General features: G+C 36.9%; 1 protein-coding gene across 1 annotated transcript; it reads left to right on the top strand.

Annotated features, from left to right (window-relative positions):
• On the top strand, positions 9,689–15,731 carry LOC109849391 (non-specific phospholipase C2). Its single transcript, XM_020419213.1, has 4 exons — positions 9,689–10,387; positions 13,112–13,629; positions 14,364–14,543; positions 15,329–15,731. The coding sequence occupies exons 1-4, from the start codon at positions 9,831–9,833 to the stop codon at positions 15,634–15,636; spliced, it is 1,563 nt and encodes a 520-aa protein (XP_020274802.1). The 5' UTR covers positions 9,689–9,830; the 3' UTR covers positions 15,637–15,731.

Raw genomic sequence — 16,145 nt, 5'->3', positions numbered from 1 at the left:
AGGAAATTTTGACTCAAATTCTGATGATACTAGAAAACGATCCAACCTTGCTAACACTGGAGATGATCTGCAATTAGACCATGTGAATTTCCTGCCACAGAGGGGCAAATCAGAGAGGTGGAGGGAAGCTACCAAGTTTTTGAAGGTGTCTATGTCTTTGGTGGATCCAGATCGGCCGCTCCTTTCAGACAGGCTGAGGGTCATATTAAAATCTCCGAAAACAACCCAGGGATGAGGATGAGAGGACCTAATTCTATTAAGTTCCCACCAACAGACCTCTCTCTCTCTGAAGAATCACAAGGAGCATAAACAGATGTCACAACGAAGGTCCAATTTGAGAGATAATGAGTAAGAGTAGCTGTCACCGAAAAGATATCGACTGATGAGGAAGAACAAGAGAAAATATTCTCATTCCAACCTAGAAGGACCCCTCCCCTTGACTCAGAAGCATCTAGGGAAATCCAGGAGGAGATGGAACCACTCCCCAGGGATCTAAGCATGCTATCTCTAACAGAGTTTAATTTGGTCTCTTGAAGACCCACCAGATCAATCTTAGCAAACTTCAAACAGTTCTTAACCAGTCTACGCTTAGCTGGGTTATTTAAACCCCTCACATTCCAGGATCCCAACTTCATTATGATAAAGAAAGAAAAAAACGACTAAAAAGGGGATCAACCTCTCAGGATGGTCTAAAACTACTACTTCCCATGTTTTGGATGTTAATTAACTCTTGGACATCCACTGGCTCTATAACCCCACAATTAACAGAAATCTCACCCAGCCTCTCAAGGTTAGGAGATATCATGGGTCTCGTGGAGACAGAAGAAGATGATTTACTCTTAGATATACTTGATATTTTACTCCTTTTCATAAGGGCCTGATGCCTTTTCAGAGGAAGGATAGGCAGAGGTCCTCGCTTAGTTTTCTTCTTTGGATTTTTAAAATGATGCCTTGCCGACTCAAATCCTGGTGGAGGATCTGATGAGGATGATTTGTCCGTCGAGTCTGATGAGGATAGAGGAGACACCTTATCCCCCTCTGGCAAGGGGGGATCTATCAGAACATAATCAGCCGCATCGAACACTGATTTGAACAATTCCCATGAAGACTTATCAATATAGACCTTGGCTCCTTTAAGAAGAACTTCCACCGAATCTGGGTTGCCCTCTACCTCAACCGGAGGGGATGAGACTAATGGAGAAGGCGTCTCTGCTACCATAGGTCTCTTACCCTTCAGATCAGCTGGAGGAGGCTGGGACGGATTCTGAGGAGCTTCGATAACTGCTGGGTTGGTGGGCTTGGGAGGGCACACTAAAGGGTCTGCAACTGGAGAAATAGGGAGATCCCCCTCACCTGAAGGGTCATGGTTAAACAAAAATGGACCTCAGATGTATTAAATCCCTACTAGCACAAAGTGATGTGGGCCACTCAGGTTAGAGCTAAAACTCTATTGGGCCTCTAAGTAATAAAAAATTTTGATTTTCCAATTGGTAATATCATACGGCCTACTTATTACATGAATAATTCCAGGTATTACAGTAATTAAGAAAGTAAGTTGCTAGATTGATCTTTTATCTAAAACCATTTTAGTAGCCCTCTCTCGGCAGGCACAGAATACCCTTCAATTTTTAGAATTCCCTTCCGTTTTGTTTTAGCAAACTAACAAATTTTCCCTGTTCTTACAATTTTCGGCCCAGAACAAGCTCGACGTCTGCAAACGAGCCATAGGCTAAAATAATCATAGCCCTTTGTTGGCCTGTAATAGATCCAAAGCCCACTCCGATTTGTAATCTACTGTGAATATGGGCTACACATTCCTTATATTGTTGTGCACTTGGGCTCATAAACTGGGTTCGTGGAGTTTTTGACGTCCCCCTCATTAACTAGGTTAGTGGAGTTAACCTAGTGAAAGACAAATTTTCTTAGTTGAAATTTGCATCTTTACCCAAATCAGGATAAAATGAGGCCAACTCTTAAAATTTGATTTTCTCAGTTCAAATTTAAGCCCTTACTCAGAGTCAGGATTAATCCATCTCCCCGCTTGGATCAGAACTAACCAGGCTAATGCATTAACCAAAAGTTAAGTGGGAAGTTGTCAAACACACCTTTATACAAAATTTACAGCATCTAATCAAACACATGTGTTTAATTTGAAAGTTTTTACATAAAAATAATCTTTATGTTTACCAAAATTGATAAATATCACATCTTGTTCTTTATAATTTATAGAAACGACATTATTTACGGTTATGGTCGCAATGCCAGGTCTCGTGACCACTTAAGTTAAAAATAACTATAAATATCAAAAAATACTCTCACCCCGCAAAAAATAAAAAATAAAATAAAAATTACCTTCACCTAGGGATTTTTAAAACCGCCGTCGGACTCGGCCCGGCCCAAGGGTTTGGCCCAGAAACCCGGGCCAGGACCCGGGTCCGGGCCGGCTGATGCCGCCCAGCCGGCGTGGCCCGGAATAGTAACTTTTTATTTTTTTACTTTTTAAATTTTATTTATATGTGAATAATAATATAATTATATTTATATATATATATAAATATATATATATATATATAATATATATATATATATATATAATAACTTATATATATATATATAATAGCACAGAGCTCCTATCACTAAGTGATAGGGAATAGTTGCCACCAATTCTAATTATTATATATATATTTATATATAAATAAGTCACTCATATCATGCAATATCCCTAGGAAACATCTAAATGGTTAGAAGTTTGGTGGCAGCCGCTCTGAGGGTGTGCAGGGTAATCGACCGCACAGGGCCCCAGAAAATTAGGGGCCCCTGAAAATTTTACCTAATCGCCTTCAACTCCTCTCCAAGCTCCGAACTTTACCCTAGGCCCCTAGCCTTCTCCTAACTTTTGACCTCCCTACCTTCAGCTCCTCTCCTCAAGCTCCGATCTCCATCTCGATCTCTCCAAAAATTAGGGCTTTGGAGGTTCACGCTAGCAAATGCCGTCGTATTGGGCGAGTTGGTGCCTCTGATGTCAAGGAATCGGTGAGATATTGCGTTTTTGTTGTCAAAGGTTGAATCCTTGTCCTTTCTTATGGCATTAGCAATTTGATCTTCAAATCTGACCCATTTCTCAACAGTGAGTTTCCTCTCATTCAATCTAGTCAAAATCTTATTTTGACGCTTATTTCATAGATTTTCTTCATTTAATTTCTCCCAGTTCTTTCTGGGTTCCTGATTGTTTGATTCTTTTGGTGGATTTATTGCATTGTTGTTCGTCGGTGGCTAGTAGTAAAATTTACTGGAAAATATGTAGTTCAGCTGCAAGTGTGTAATGGGTAATGGATTAAATGTTGTCCCATGCATTTTCTACAAATTCTATAAATTTTGGAGTGTATTTGATTGATAGGTATTTCAATTTAGATTGTCTGGAATCAATGTATCTATCTGGGTTCAATCCATATTTGCACTTTTATCGGTATTATTCAGAGTTTGATGCTTAGGCCTCTTTGGTGTTTAATGTTTTTAATATGGAGATGTGTGGCTTGATAAAAATGTTTTATAAAAAAATCCTATAACTAAAAAGGGGGGGAAATCAAGTTGTGCAGTATTCGTATGATTGTTACAGTTGATAACTGATGTTTTATGGGTTTTGTTTATTTGCAGGAATTTACTTCATATTGGGTAGTTTCTGTTTAATTTTATCAGATCTTGGGGTCTATGAGAGGCAATAGAGTTTTAATTACACTGATATAATCTCCAATAGCGTGAAGTATTGGATGTGGTTGTAGGTGAAAATATCTTAGGATTTGGTTAGTTTCCACAAATATGAGGGGGAGAGCAGATGGATTTGTGCTGTTGTGCTCTTTATAGTCTTTTTATTCGTTTATTATGGATCTTTCTTCGACCCTCAAGGACAGCATGCTAGTAGAGCTTTGAGTGCTCTTGTTCGTCTCCCGAAGCATATGCACAAGACGAAGAAGATCTAATAATTTGGAAAGAGATGAGTGCTCTTGTTGAGAGAATGTGCTGGAAATTGCAGCAAAAAGGAACCAAACGGTTATTTGGGTAAAACCTTTGACTAATGATTGTTACTATAATAGGGAACCTAGAACCCAACCTTCAATGTGCAGCTCTCGTGATGATCTAGATGCAGTTTGGGGTGTTCCAATGAAAGCATGTATTACTCCTTACTCTGAACGTGAGTATCCTCTCTCTATGAAACTCTTTATCCTCAAAAACCCAAATGATATTGTAATCTTTGTTGGATATATCTACTTTGATCAGTAACATTTTATTCAGGTGACCGAAGAGATGAAGAATGAGCAATAGCACTTGAGAAGTATGTTAAAGACTATCCAGATGCAAAAAAATCAAGTAACATTTTAATGTCTGATCAGTAACATTTTGTTCCCTAGCATTTTAGGGATTCAAATTAGAATTTATTGATATTTTGTATATAGAGAAGGGCCATATGTTTACTTTTCGCACAGGGCCCCTAAAATCTCAGAATCGGCCCTGCTAGGTTATAATCCACTTGGTTATAGTCCATAAATGAATTATAATCCAACGTTTTCAAACATACTCTAAAAGATGATCTAATTTAAGCCAATTTGCATCCACATATTGATGCACGAATTATTGGATATTTCACAGTAACTATGTTGTCATTATGTTGAAACCTTAGCATCACAGCCGTAGTAAAACTGTCATCACCATAGTCTTCTATTTTTTGTGAAGAAGCCTATGCTATAGGTTTGGGGGAAAAAACATGGGGTAGATTTACTAGTTAAAAGAATATGTATATTAATTAAACTTGCTTTAGTTAAAAGGAAAACCTGCTTTACTTTTATGTATATATGCACATGTTTTCGAACATACAAAGGTTTTACCAAATGAAAACTATAGTTCTCGAAATTAAATTTAACTAAAAACATATATACATTTTGTGTGTGTATAAACACTGTTAATGTTTTGAATCAAAGTCCACACTTCGCTCGGGTGGTATTATGGACGTAGTATAAATAAATTTCTATCAACAGAATTGTAAAAATTATTGGGGATAAACTGGGTTCTTTTTAGAGTCAAACGAACCATATCGTAATTCCTTGGCAAAAATGATCATCAACTCCATACATTGGGATTAAAGTATCCTTTTTTAATTGTAAAAAAAACCAGTGAAGAATACACTTCTCCAATCTTTATTAAATGGAAGAGAACCTATTATGTTCAAATTTAAATTGGACACATTGTCATGTGATTTTTAAAACTTTCCTATATATGTGTGTGTGTGTGTGTATATATATATATATATTATATATTTATATATATTTTTATGTGTAATACACTTTGTTTATGTAATTTCTATAAGTATTTACAATTTGTTTATGTATAATATATTTATATGTGTATGTGTGTATATATACATATACATATATTGAATTACATGAACGTTTTGGGCTACTTAGTCTAGTGGTAAAATTTAGGAGTTTAGAGAGGAGGTTAGTGGTTCAAATCCTAACCATAACATATATATTTATATGTCTTTGATTGGACCTTGGGCTCTTTGAATTCTACAATTATTTTTAATTTTGTTTGTTTCTATAAATTCTATAATTATTTTATATCATTTTAATTTCTATAATTTTTTATATTTGTAAATTACATAATTATAATTAATTAATAATATAATTTTTTATCAAAATTGTGTTTATTTTTTACTTTGTATTCTTGAAAATTTTTTAAAAAATAAAAAAATTTAAAAAACAAATAAAACCCGGGCCGGCTCGGAGCCCGGCCCGTTTAGGCCCCGGGCCCGAGCCCGGCCCGAGGCAACCAGGCCCGGGTTCGGACTCCGGTTTTGCCCGACCGGGCCAAAAGGACAACCCTACCCCCACCACTGAAACCTCCTCTAGCGAGTTGAGAACTTGCCATTAAAGCAACATGTGCCTCCAAGTGCTGCCATGGGAACACAGCTTTAACTCCGTGCACTAACAAAGTTGGCATCCCCAAAAGAATTCAACCTCCTCTAGCAGGTGCACCAAACAAATTGCTACACTCAACTCCTCCAATCATAAACATCAAGCCTTCACGAGATCCCTGAAAGCTGCAGCCGGTCTCTTTTTGTTTGTTACGGGATGCCGACCGTGCCCATCACGCAAAAGCGACTTCAATCTAGATCCCATCCTTAACTTGTAATTTTTACCAAGCCGAGGAATCTTTATACCTTAATCTTGATTAACTAAGATCACGGCGAAATATTTGCAGCAAAAAAGTTTAGCTAGTGGGAACGCAACCGGGACATCGGCGAACTTTTTGGGTCCCAGTGCACCTTCTGGATTAACGGGCCTCGTGGGCCACTCTTGGTCGGTGATAGTTCCTTGGCATTCTCTGACGCGGGTACTTTAAAATTGATTATTTTAAGGTGTCCTCATTTAAAGTTGAGATCTATAGAGAACCTTGTGCGCATAAAGTCAATCCTATTGCACGCTGAAGTGAGGTTTAGGGAGCTAGGTGGAATATATTTGGAATGAGGCTAATCATGTGTATGGATCCAATAATTGGTGCAGTAGTTAATATTCATTTGGAATGGAGCTAGGTGGAATATATTTGGAATGGGGCTAATCATGTGTATAGTATCTAGTGAAATGACTTTTGGTGCCCGTATGCACTAGATGGACTCTTTAGATTATTGGACTATAATATTTGTGTACATATCCAATAGTTAATATTCATTTGATAAATATATAATATCATGGATCAGGTCCATTCGATACGGTTCTCATGATTTGAGGTTATTTTCAGAGGGACATTTAAAGTTTTTGAACTTCTCGGACATTTTATGAGTTAAATGTTTTTTTTTTTTTTTTGAATGTGGGCATTTCTCAGGCGACCTCCTTTTATGTATCCCAAAATCTCCCTTAAGTTTTAGGGTTCCTAGAAGGACCCCTCCCAAATTTCAAGATTTTTTGTTAGAACCCTAAAGGTGTGAATCACATTTTTTGCCGGCAAAAATATCTCCTACGTAATTCTACCACCCATGAGAAAATTATCGCTAGGAAGATTTTTTGAAAAATGTTGAAAGTCAAACGGGGCTTTCAGAGAATCCCAAAACTTAAAGAGGGGGGTTTGTGACATTTTGAAAGTTAAAAGAGCTTATCTAGGAAACCCCGTCCTTAATGGGGATTTTCTGAAATTAACCCTATCGAATACCATGAATTTAAAAATAAAAAATAAAAAAAAATCCTGAGAGTATAGTCTATTTGTAAACCAGAACTGAGGTGTTGTGTTTGCGCACATCATTTTGGTTCAGAGGGAATTTCTCACGTCCAACCCATTCTGTGCACTCATGAATCATGATGCTTGTAATTTTGTTTAGTGGACAAGTAAGGACAAGCCTGCACTTCATTTGCGATCAGACGTTTTTAACATTTCATGTAGGTGATCGATAGACATCTGTAGAGACCTAGTTAATTAATTAACGCTCCAAACATCGCTGATCAATCATGCATACTTCATTCCAACCGAATTAAGAACATTGATCGAACTCATACTAAACACAGACTTAGATTAACAACATTTCTAACGCGCTTACCCATCCAATCTGGCTGCAAGAAAAGTAGGCGGTAACCGGTAAGCTAATGTCCGTGTCGCTAAACGGCGGAAACATACCTTTTAAGAGCACAAAAGGTTGATGTTTGGCACTTGGCAGGTCCATGTAACAGGTTTTTTTTAATCAATTACAATCTCGTCCGGAAGGTAGGCAGCCTTGGTTTGACAAAACTGGATCAAAATCGAACTGTTTTTTTAATTTAATTTCTACTTTTAAGCCATTTTTAAAAGACTAACTCTGATCCATCTCGGGGGTAACAAAAAAAAAAAAAAAAGAGGAGGAGGAAGAAGAAGAACACTCGTAGTTAAGTATCTTGTTCTGGGTTGTCAAACAGTCTAAAATACAGAATTGAGGGTGGGTTTAGCAAATCCTTAAAATGGGACAAAGTTCAAACGTGGCCTTGTTTTGGAAGAAATTATATTTGGATAAAACCGGGCAAAGACCAACGCATTTTTTTAAGGTCAATTTTGGCCTTTAAATTGTTCTCATCTAGGACCGCCTCTCCTGTAGTCCAAAACAAAACTGATTTTGTTAAATACGGCCAACTCTAGTCCTAGCCACATATTAGGTCCACGTAACAGGTTTTAATCAATTACAATCTCGTCCGGAAGGTAGGCAGCCTTGGTTTGACAAAAACTGGATCAAAATCGAACTGTTTTTTTTAATTTAATTTCTACTTTTAAGCCATTTTTTAAAGACTAACTCTGATCCATCTCGGGGGTAACAAAAAAAAAAAAAGAGGAGGAGGAAGAAGAAGAACACTCGTAGTTAAGTATCTTGTTCTGGGTTGTCAAACAGTCTAAAATACAGAATTGAGGGTGGGTTTAGCAAATCCTCAAAATGGGATAAAGTTCAAACCTGATCTCATTTTGGACGAAATTATATTTGGATAAAACCTGGCAAAGACCAACGCATTTTTTTAAGATTAATTTTGGCCTTTAAATTGTTCTCATCTAGGACCCGCCTCTCCCGTAGTCCAAAACAAAACTGATTTTGTTAGATATGACCAACTCTAATCCTAGCCACATATTAGGGTAGTTGCCTAGGAGTACACATCATATTAGAGCGCTCCGCACAGTGTAGGGCGTTCTGAACTACATACTTAGAGTGATGGGGGCATGGTGGTAATTTTCATTCCCTTATCTACCCCCATGATCAAACACGAGAAATTAGTTTTGGACGATTAGATAAAAAACAAGTAGACCCAAACAATTGAAGATGAGAAAATATATGTTTCTTCTTCTTCCCCTTCCCTTTTTTTTTTTTTTGATACGGGAATAAAACTCATTAAGATTTATATTGGAACATCTCAATCGTCTAAGTCACTAGCATTTCTCTATGTTATTAGTCATTGACATTGAGGAAAGTTTGAAGAAAATCACACCTGTCACATTCCGTAATTTCCATAGATTTCAAGTCAAAAAATAAGCACTCTTGCTAAAAATATCCAAGACCAAATTGCTAAAAATGTCAATCGTGGGGTGTTGTTGCGATTTAGCTCATAATTATCCGCGCCTGTCGCCAGCCAATGATATACATCATTATATCACCGACAAGCCGACAAAATTCAGTGATATTTCAAACTAATTACACGCGTGGAATAGTAGCTTCAATTCAACTCCAAGTCACTGACATATGGGTCCTACCAACACAAATAACCCATCAGCCATCTACAAATTAGTAAAAAATAAATCTTCTTACCCACAATGGGCTGTTTGGTTCCTGTTTTTTAGATGGTAAAAGTGGGAAAAGTTGTCAAAAATGTCAGCTTTTTGACAGCTTTCCCCCAAACAGCCCCTAATCGACACGCATGAAAGAGAGCGGGTTTTATTGATATTTGTCCCTTAACCTTTCATGTTTTGCATTCTGTCCCTAAAATCAATAAAATTGGTATTGAATCCTCCAGTTCTTAAACTATAACAAAATCAATCCGTAAATGTAAGAGTAGAAGTAGCAATTAACGTACCAGATACCACAATTTTCATATAAATAATTTTGAATTGATCTATCTAATTGCTAATTCTACTACCCCTTGGAGGGACTGGTTTCAAATAGCTAAAAGGTTGGGGGGGACTAACACCGAAAGAACCCAAAATAGATTCACTCCCTCGCCTCTCGAGCGCTCACGAGACGTGTCTTTTTATTTTCTCGCCTCTCTCGAAAACCCACTCACCCAAGCGGGGGAGGAAAAAAAGCCCACTCAATCTTTTCCTCAGTCTCAATACAAACAATGAAGATGAAAGCTACACCCCCATACCTCCTCTTCGTCTTCCTCCTCCTTATCGGAGCTCCGATAAGCAAAGCGGGCGGCCCAATAAAAACCGTCGTGGTCCTCGTAATGGAGAACCGATCCTTCGACCACATGCTCGGCTTCATGAAGCGCCTCAACCCCGAAATCAACGGCGTCACCGGATCCGAATCCAATCCAACCTCAACCTCGGACCCGAACTCCACCCGGGTCTACTTCAAAGATGGGGCCCACTACGTCGACCCGGATCCGGGCCACTCCTTCCAAGCAATCCGAGAGCAGATCTTCGGGTCCAACGACACGTCAGCGTCGCCGCCGCCGATGAACGGGTTCGTCCAGAATGCCGTTTCGATGGGGGCCGACATGCCGGAGGCCGTTATGAACGGGTTTCGGCCCGAGATGGTGGCGGTTTATAAGGAGTTGGCGTCGGAGTTTGCGGTTTTCGATCTGTGGTTCGCGTCGGTGCCGGCGTCGACGCAGCCCAATCGGATGTATGTGCATTCTGGGACGTCGCATGGGGCAATGAGCAACGATCCTGCGTAGGTTACATTGGATTCGAATTATTGGTGTTTTTCTTTTTTTCTTATCTTTTTTTTGTTTTGTTTTGTTGGGTTTTGGTGGATTTTGGATAGGTTAGTGTGGTTGCTTAGCTGGTTTTTTAATTTAATAATAGTAACGATAAGGGATTAATTTCATTTAGCACGTAATTAACGCTGATGATCCTAGAATTTGCCTATTTTCCCTTCTTAGGATTTTCTTAATAGTACGTAGTAATCCATTATATATTCATCAATTGCTATTTATTCTAATTTTAGCATTGGGCACTAAGTAATAAACCCATGAATCAGAAGTTTGACCTTCGACCATTTTCTGATAATGGAGAGAATCTGAATAATGTAACTCTGATTTCCGTGCCGCATATTTCAGACCTGACAAAGTCCTAGTTTGTTGCATTAATGGGTAAAATTTGTCTACTATCGGATTAATTAGCGAGTTGTTGTCGGTGGTGGGAATTTTGGTGATATATATTTTGGGTGGGCAAGTGGAGCCTGTTGAAGTTTTTAGGTGACCAAAACTTTTTTTTTTTTTTTGAAAAAAGTCAAATAGAAAACAGCTGTAAATAAAGCTGGAACGTTGGTGGCGCCTTTACCTTTAGGAATTTGGAGGATGAAATGGGCTTTTATTGTTAGTTGTAGTGTAAACTGGAAGTGGGTGAACTGGGTTGTCCGCCACCATACATTTGTGAATGGTGGAGGCCATTGGTTAGTGATTGTTTGGATGATATAGGATAAGGACATGTGCTCCTTGTTTAGTAATTGGCTTGTAAAGTTAGTATGTTTTGCTTAAAAAAAACTTATAGTTAGTGCTTTATGAAAATTCATATGTACATTTAGAAAGTGATACATGTGTGTTTTCAATTTTAAATCAGCGTAAGCAATAATATCATTATAAATAGTTAAAATATAAATGCGAAGAACATATTGTACCAGCACAAACCAGGTGGAAATTGGGTTAAATCGGGTAGAGCGGGTATAAAGCTTAAAGAACAATTTATTTACTAGTTATTAGATATTTAAACCTACATGACTATTTCTTGTATGTTAAGAATATTTAATATGCACACCTAGCTTTAACATTTTGAAAGTGGTTTTTTTATATATTAGTACCCTCCAATGTCTACACTCTTATATATGGTCCAGGGAGAGAGTTTAAAAATATGGTAATCTAGGTATGTATATGGTATAATTTGTTAAGTAAATACTTTGGTGAATTTGTAACTTAGCCCTTAATAGTCACATGCTCTACAAAGGTTTTAGGTAGGAGTGCACAAAAATGTCTGTATCCGAGAAAATATTCGTATCCGTATCCGTTAGAATACATATATGGTTATCAAAATCTATAACCGATAAGACATGGTTATGGATATGGTTATGTAGCGAAATATCGAGATTCGTATCTGGAATATCCAAATAGGTATATTGGTCTTATCGTTGCAACCTTAGATTGATGAATTTGATGAGGTTAATTTTGATGGTCAGGACATTTAATCTTAGCTTTTCAATTATAATAAACATATTGATGAACCTCTTGTCTCATATGAACTATATTTTTTTACAATATAATCTAGAATTCTCATATCTATTTTATATCTGCATATATACCCGCTTATATATCCGCATGTATATCCGTATTCGTATTTTAGCTGATATTGTTATGAATTTTCCTTAACGAGACATGTCTGTATCCGTGACTGGTAAGCGGATGCAAATATGATAACTATCATCTCTGAGCCGTATGTGGATCGGCTGCACCCCTAGTTTTTAGGGGTAATCATTATCCAACTAGAAAACGTCTTAAAGAGAGAATATGATGAAATTCCCTATAAGGAAATAAATTCACTTTTGAGGAAAAATAAAAGCCAAATGGAAGCATATGCCCAGATTCATGATAAAAGCAGAAGACCATTTAGAGAACCATAGCGAATATTGCAAAGATGACAGTGGACTGTTCTGCCACCATTTAAAATGAGAAGGACGTCACCTGCCTAATTTGAGTAAATGAAACAAACTCATGATCATGACATTCAATATTTGAACAGCTCACACGATGATGTAATTGATGTCTTAAATGATAATTCCGAGAAATTATAGCCCACTTGGTATTGCTTTGGAAAATAGGCTACTACCTATTTATTGGTTGGGTGTTTTGCGTATAGTTTGTTATTCAGGAAAAAGGGAGATATATATTCATTATGGATTGAGAAAAACGGAGTTAATGATGATTTTGTTTTATCTTGCATGCTTCAGATTGCTGAATTACATCCATACATCTATAAATATCAGTTTTTGTTATGTTTAATGAAGCATTTTTTTTGCAGGTTATATATATTCTATTATACCATTTTCTTTATTGTGTCTACATCAATATATGTTTTTAGTTAATTTTTACTGTATCAACAACAATCTCCTTTGTTTTGATGAAGAGTGAAATCCCCCTTCTTTATTATCTCTACATCTAATATCTGAATTGTGTCATCGATGGTAAGATGACACAGACATTGTAACAAGAAAATATTTGATCTAGAGAGGGAGGAAAGGCAGAAGTTGGTACAGAAATATTATTTGATTCGTCATTTGAGTGAAAAATGAAAAATTCATTGCAATCTTGATTTATTACATACAAGAAAAATGAGTTAATCCCCTCATTTTTTAACTTACATATTTCAATTTCCTATATTACATCCATCTCCACATATTTTGCAGCGCGCTAGTAAAAGGATTTCCTCAAAGAACAATATTTGAGAACCTGGATGATGCAGGACTCTCCTTCGGTATTTATTACCAAAATGTCCCCGCAGTTCTCTTCTACCGCAATCTTCGCAAGCTCAAATACATAACAAAGTTCCACTCCTACGATGACTCATTCAAATCCCACTGCCAAAAGGGATCTCTCCCAAACTACGCAGTCATTGAGCAAAGGTACATGGACTCTAGAAGCAAGCCTGCCACAGATGATCACCCTTCACATGACGTTTATCAAGGACAAATGTTTGTTAAAGAGGTTTATGAAGCACTTAGAGCTAGTCCTCAGTGGAATGAAACACTGTTGATTATTACTTATGATGAGCATGGTGGGTTTTATGATCATGTGCCTACTCCAGTGAAGGGTGTGCCGAGCCCTGATGGGATTATTGGTCGTGAACCTTATTATTTTGAGTTTGATAGGCTGGGAGTTAGGGTTCCTACGATTATGGTGTCGCCTTGGATTGAGAAGGGTACCGGTAAGTATGCTTGTGTTTATTTTTGGGTTAATTTATCAAAATTACTATGAATCTCTTTTAGGATAAATCGCAAGGAGAAAAACCCTCCCATGGGTTGTAGGAACGGCACTTTATTTCCCCCTATTTTCAATTTTTTTGGATGTGCATGATTATTCACTGTTAACGTGGTGACATATGTTTATATGGGAGCAACATATAATTGTCATATTCAATGATCGTAGTTTTTAGGTCCATGTTAATGTCGTAGAAATTGAACCAGAGGGAATCAAATTGCACTTTTGAGACCATATGGGGGTATTTTGTCCGTCATGCAAATCTCAGGGAGATCTTCTATAGTTTACTCTGTTAGGAAAAAGCACAATAAACTTTTATTTTTAAAAGTACACTACCATTATACCATCTCTGGTGACTGACTGTTACGGTAGCTTGCCGTGTTAAGCATGTAGCACGTCTTGGACAAAATTTGCCCTTAAGTACTTTATACACCTTAATTTACTCTGTTAGTTGATTGACATAAATAAAGTTTGTCTAAACCTTTTAGAAACAAGTTTCGACAGTTCATCATATTTTTCAGCAGTTTTGAAAGTTCAGGACATTTACCTGTAGTAAAAAATGGTCTATGTAGCTTTGTGAAAAGTACCTCAAAGTTCATGGTAGTTTTCTGAAATTTATCCTTGTGTATTTAACTGTGAATCTTGAAGTTTGAGATTGATTTGAGCGGTGATGTTTTGTAGTTGTTCATGGTCCGAATGGTGTACCAACTCAAACTTCTGAGTATGAACATTCATCTATACCTGCAACAATGAAGAAAATTTTCGATCTTCAAGCACCATTTCTTACAAAGAGAGATGCTTGGGCTGGAACTTTTGAGGGCATTCTGCAAACAAGGACTGAACCTAGAACTGACTGTCCAGGTTAGCTCTTTGGCCTGTTATGCAAATTGTTCAAAATCTGGTTAATGAGATTCTAACTTATTATTCCCATATTCTAACAGAGGGTCTTTGCGATACTATAGTTACAGTTTGATATGCCAAAAATCGAAAACGTAGTTGCAATTTTCAAAGTGCAGTTTGTAATTACAGTTGCATCTGTTTGTTTAGGTCTATTTTAAGTGTTATCGTTGCGAATAAGATTCTCGACCAGCTGGATTGTAAGTTGTTTTATTTAAAAAAAAGACTCGTTTTTGCGTACTACAGTTGTAAAAGACTGAAGTTTATAGTTAAACAAATACTTACAATTGAAACTGATAACGTCTTTTTAGAACTTACAAGTATATATATACGACTCCAATTGCCAGTGTTTTCAACCCAAACAGTCTCTAAGGGGTTGTTTGGTTCACTGTTAACCGTAATTGCAATACAAATTGCCACACAAATTGCAACACAAATGTCAGTTGAATATAACCGCACTCATGGCAACTTCTTTCACTCATCGCAACTTCTTTCACTCATTATCAGTTTTCTGAACTTTTGACAATAAAACCTCAATACTATTTTCATTTTTCTGAACTTTTTGACGGTAAAACCACGATACTATTTCCACATCTTGTATAAAAACTACAGACCAAACTTATCATGACTAAACCATGAAATAGTCGCAGAATATCTCTTTTCATCTAAATTCTAATTGTCACATGTATGTTTCCTTCAAACTACCCTTTCGAAAAATCTTGCCACTGAATGATTCATAATCAATGCAGTCCAACTCCCAACTCCTGTACAAATCCGAAAAGCTGAGGCAAATGAGGAAGCAAAGCTAAGCGAATTCCAACAGGAGCTCGTGCAACTTGCTTCAGTCCTCAATGGAGATCATCTGTTAACAAATTTCTTCGACAAAGTAATTAAACAGATGAATGTTAGAGAAGGACTAAGTTACATGGAGAATGCAGTTAAAAGATTCTTTGAAGCTGGCTATTCTGCTAAGAGATTGGGTGTCAATGATGAGCGCGTTGTTAAAATGAGACCTTCGCTTACTTCAAGGTCTTCATCTTCTGCTGTTCATCCTTAGAAGTAGGGATGATGAATGATATCATAAGAAATGTTGTAAATCGCTCTCTCTCAATATATAATAAAATTTGCAGCCAATATTGTGCTGTCCATATATTTGATCTGTGTCTGAATTCTTAAATTTTCCTTACTGCCAGAAATGGATTCAACCCAACAGCTTGATCTGAATCCAGCATGAGGCATAACTAATAAAGCTTTTTAGTTGAACTATAACTAGTAAACCAGCATTTTGGCTCGTGCTAACCACTATCATTTTCCCATGATTCAATTTTTGTATCACACTTTGATAATTGCGAAGACCAGGATACATCATGTAATACCTATCATATTCCTTATTCTTTATATTGTTTACGTTTACTAAAATATATTTTAGTTAAGTAAATAATTCAAAAAGAAATATATCATTAATAATCTTAATTAGCTGATTAGATATGTGAATTAGATATTTCTGTAATCAATAGAAAATATAATTGTTAACCAAAAATTTTATTTGATTTATTATGCCCCTCA

Source organism: Asparagus officinalis, chromosome 7 (genome assembly GCF_001876935.1).
Source record: "Asparagus officinalis chromosome 7, Aspof.V1, whole genome shotgun sequence".
NCBI classification, from domain to species: Eukaryota; Viridiplantae; Streptophyta; class Magnoliopsida; order Asparagales; family Asparagaceae; genus Asparagus; species Asparagus officinalis.
This window is presented reverse-complemented; position numbering and strand designations above follow the sequence as displayed.

Bases quoted from the DNA above. Each gene is read 5' to 3' on its own strand.
- LOC109849391 (XM_020419213.1), top strand. From the start codon at position 9,831: ATGAAGATGAAAGCTACACCCCCATACCTCCTCTTCGTCTTCCTCCTC. The intron at 13,630-14,363 runs GTAAGTATGCTT...GATGTTTTGTAG, and splicing joins TTGGATTGAGAAGGGTACCG to TTGTTCATGGTCCGAATGGT. The intron at 14,544-15,328 runs GTTAGCTCTTTG...TAATCAATGCAG, and splicing joins ACCTAGAACTGACTGTCCAG to TCCAACTCCCAACTCCTGTA.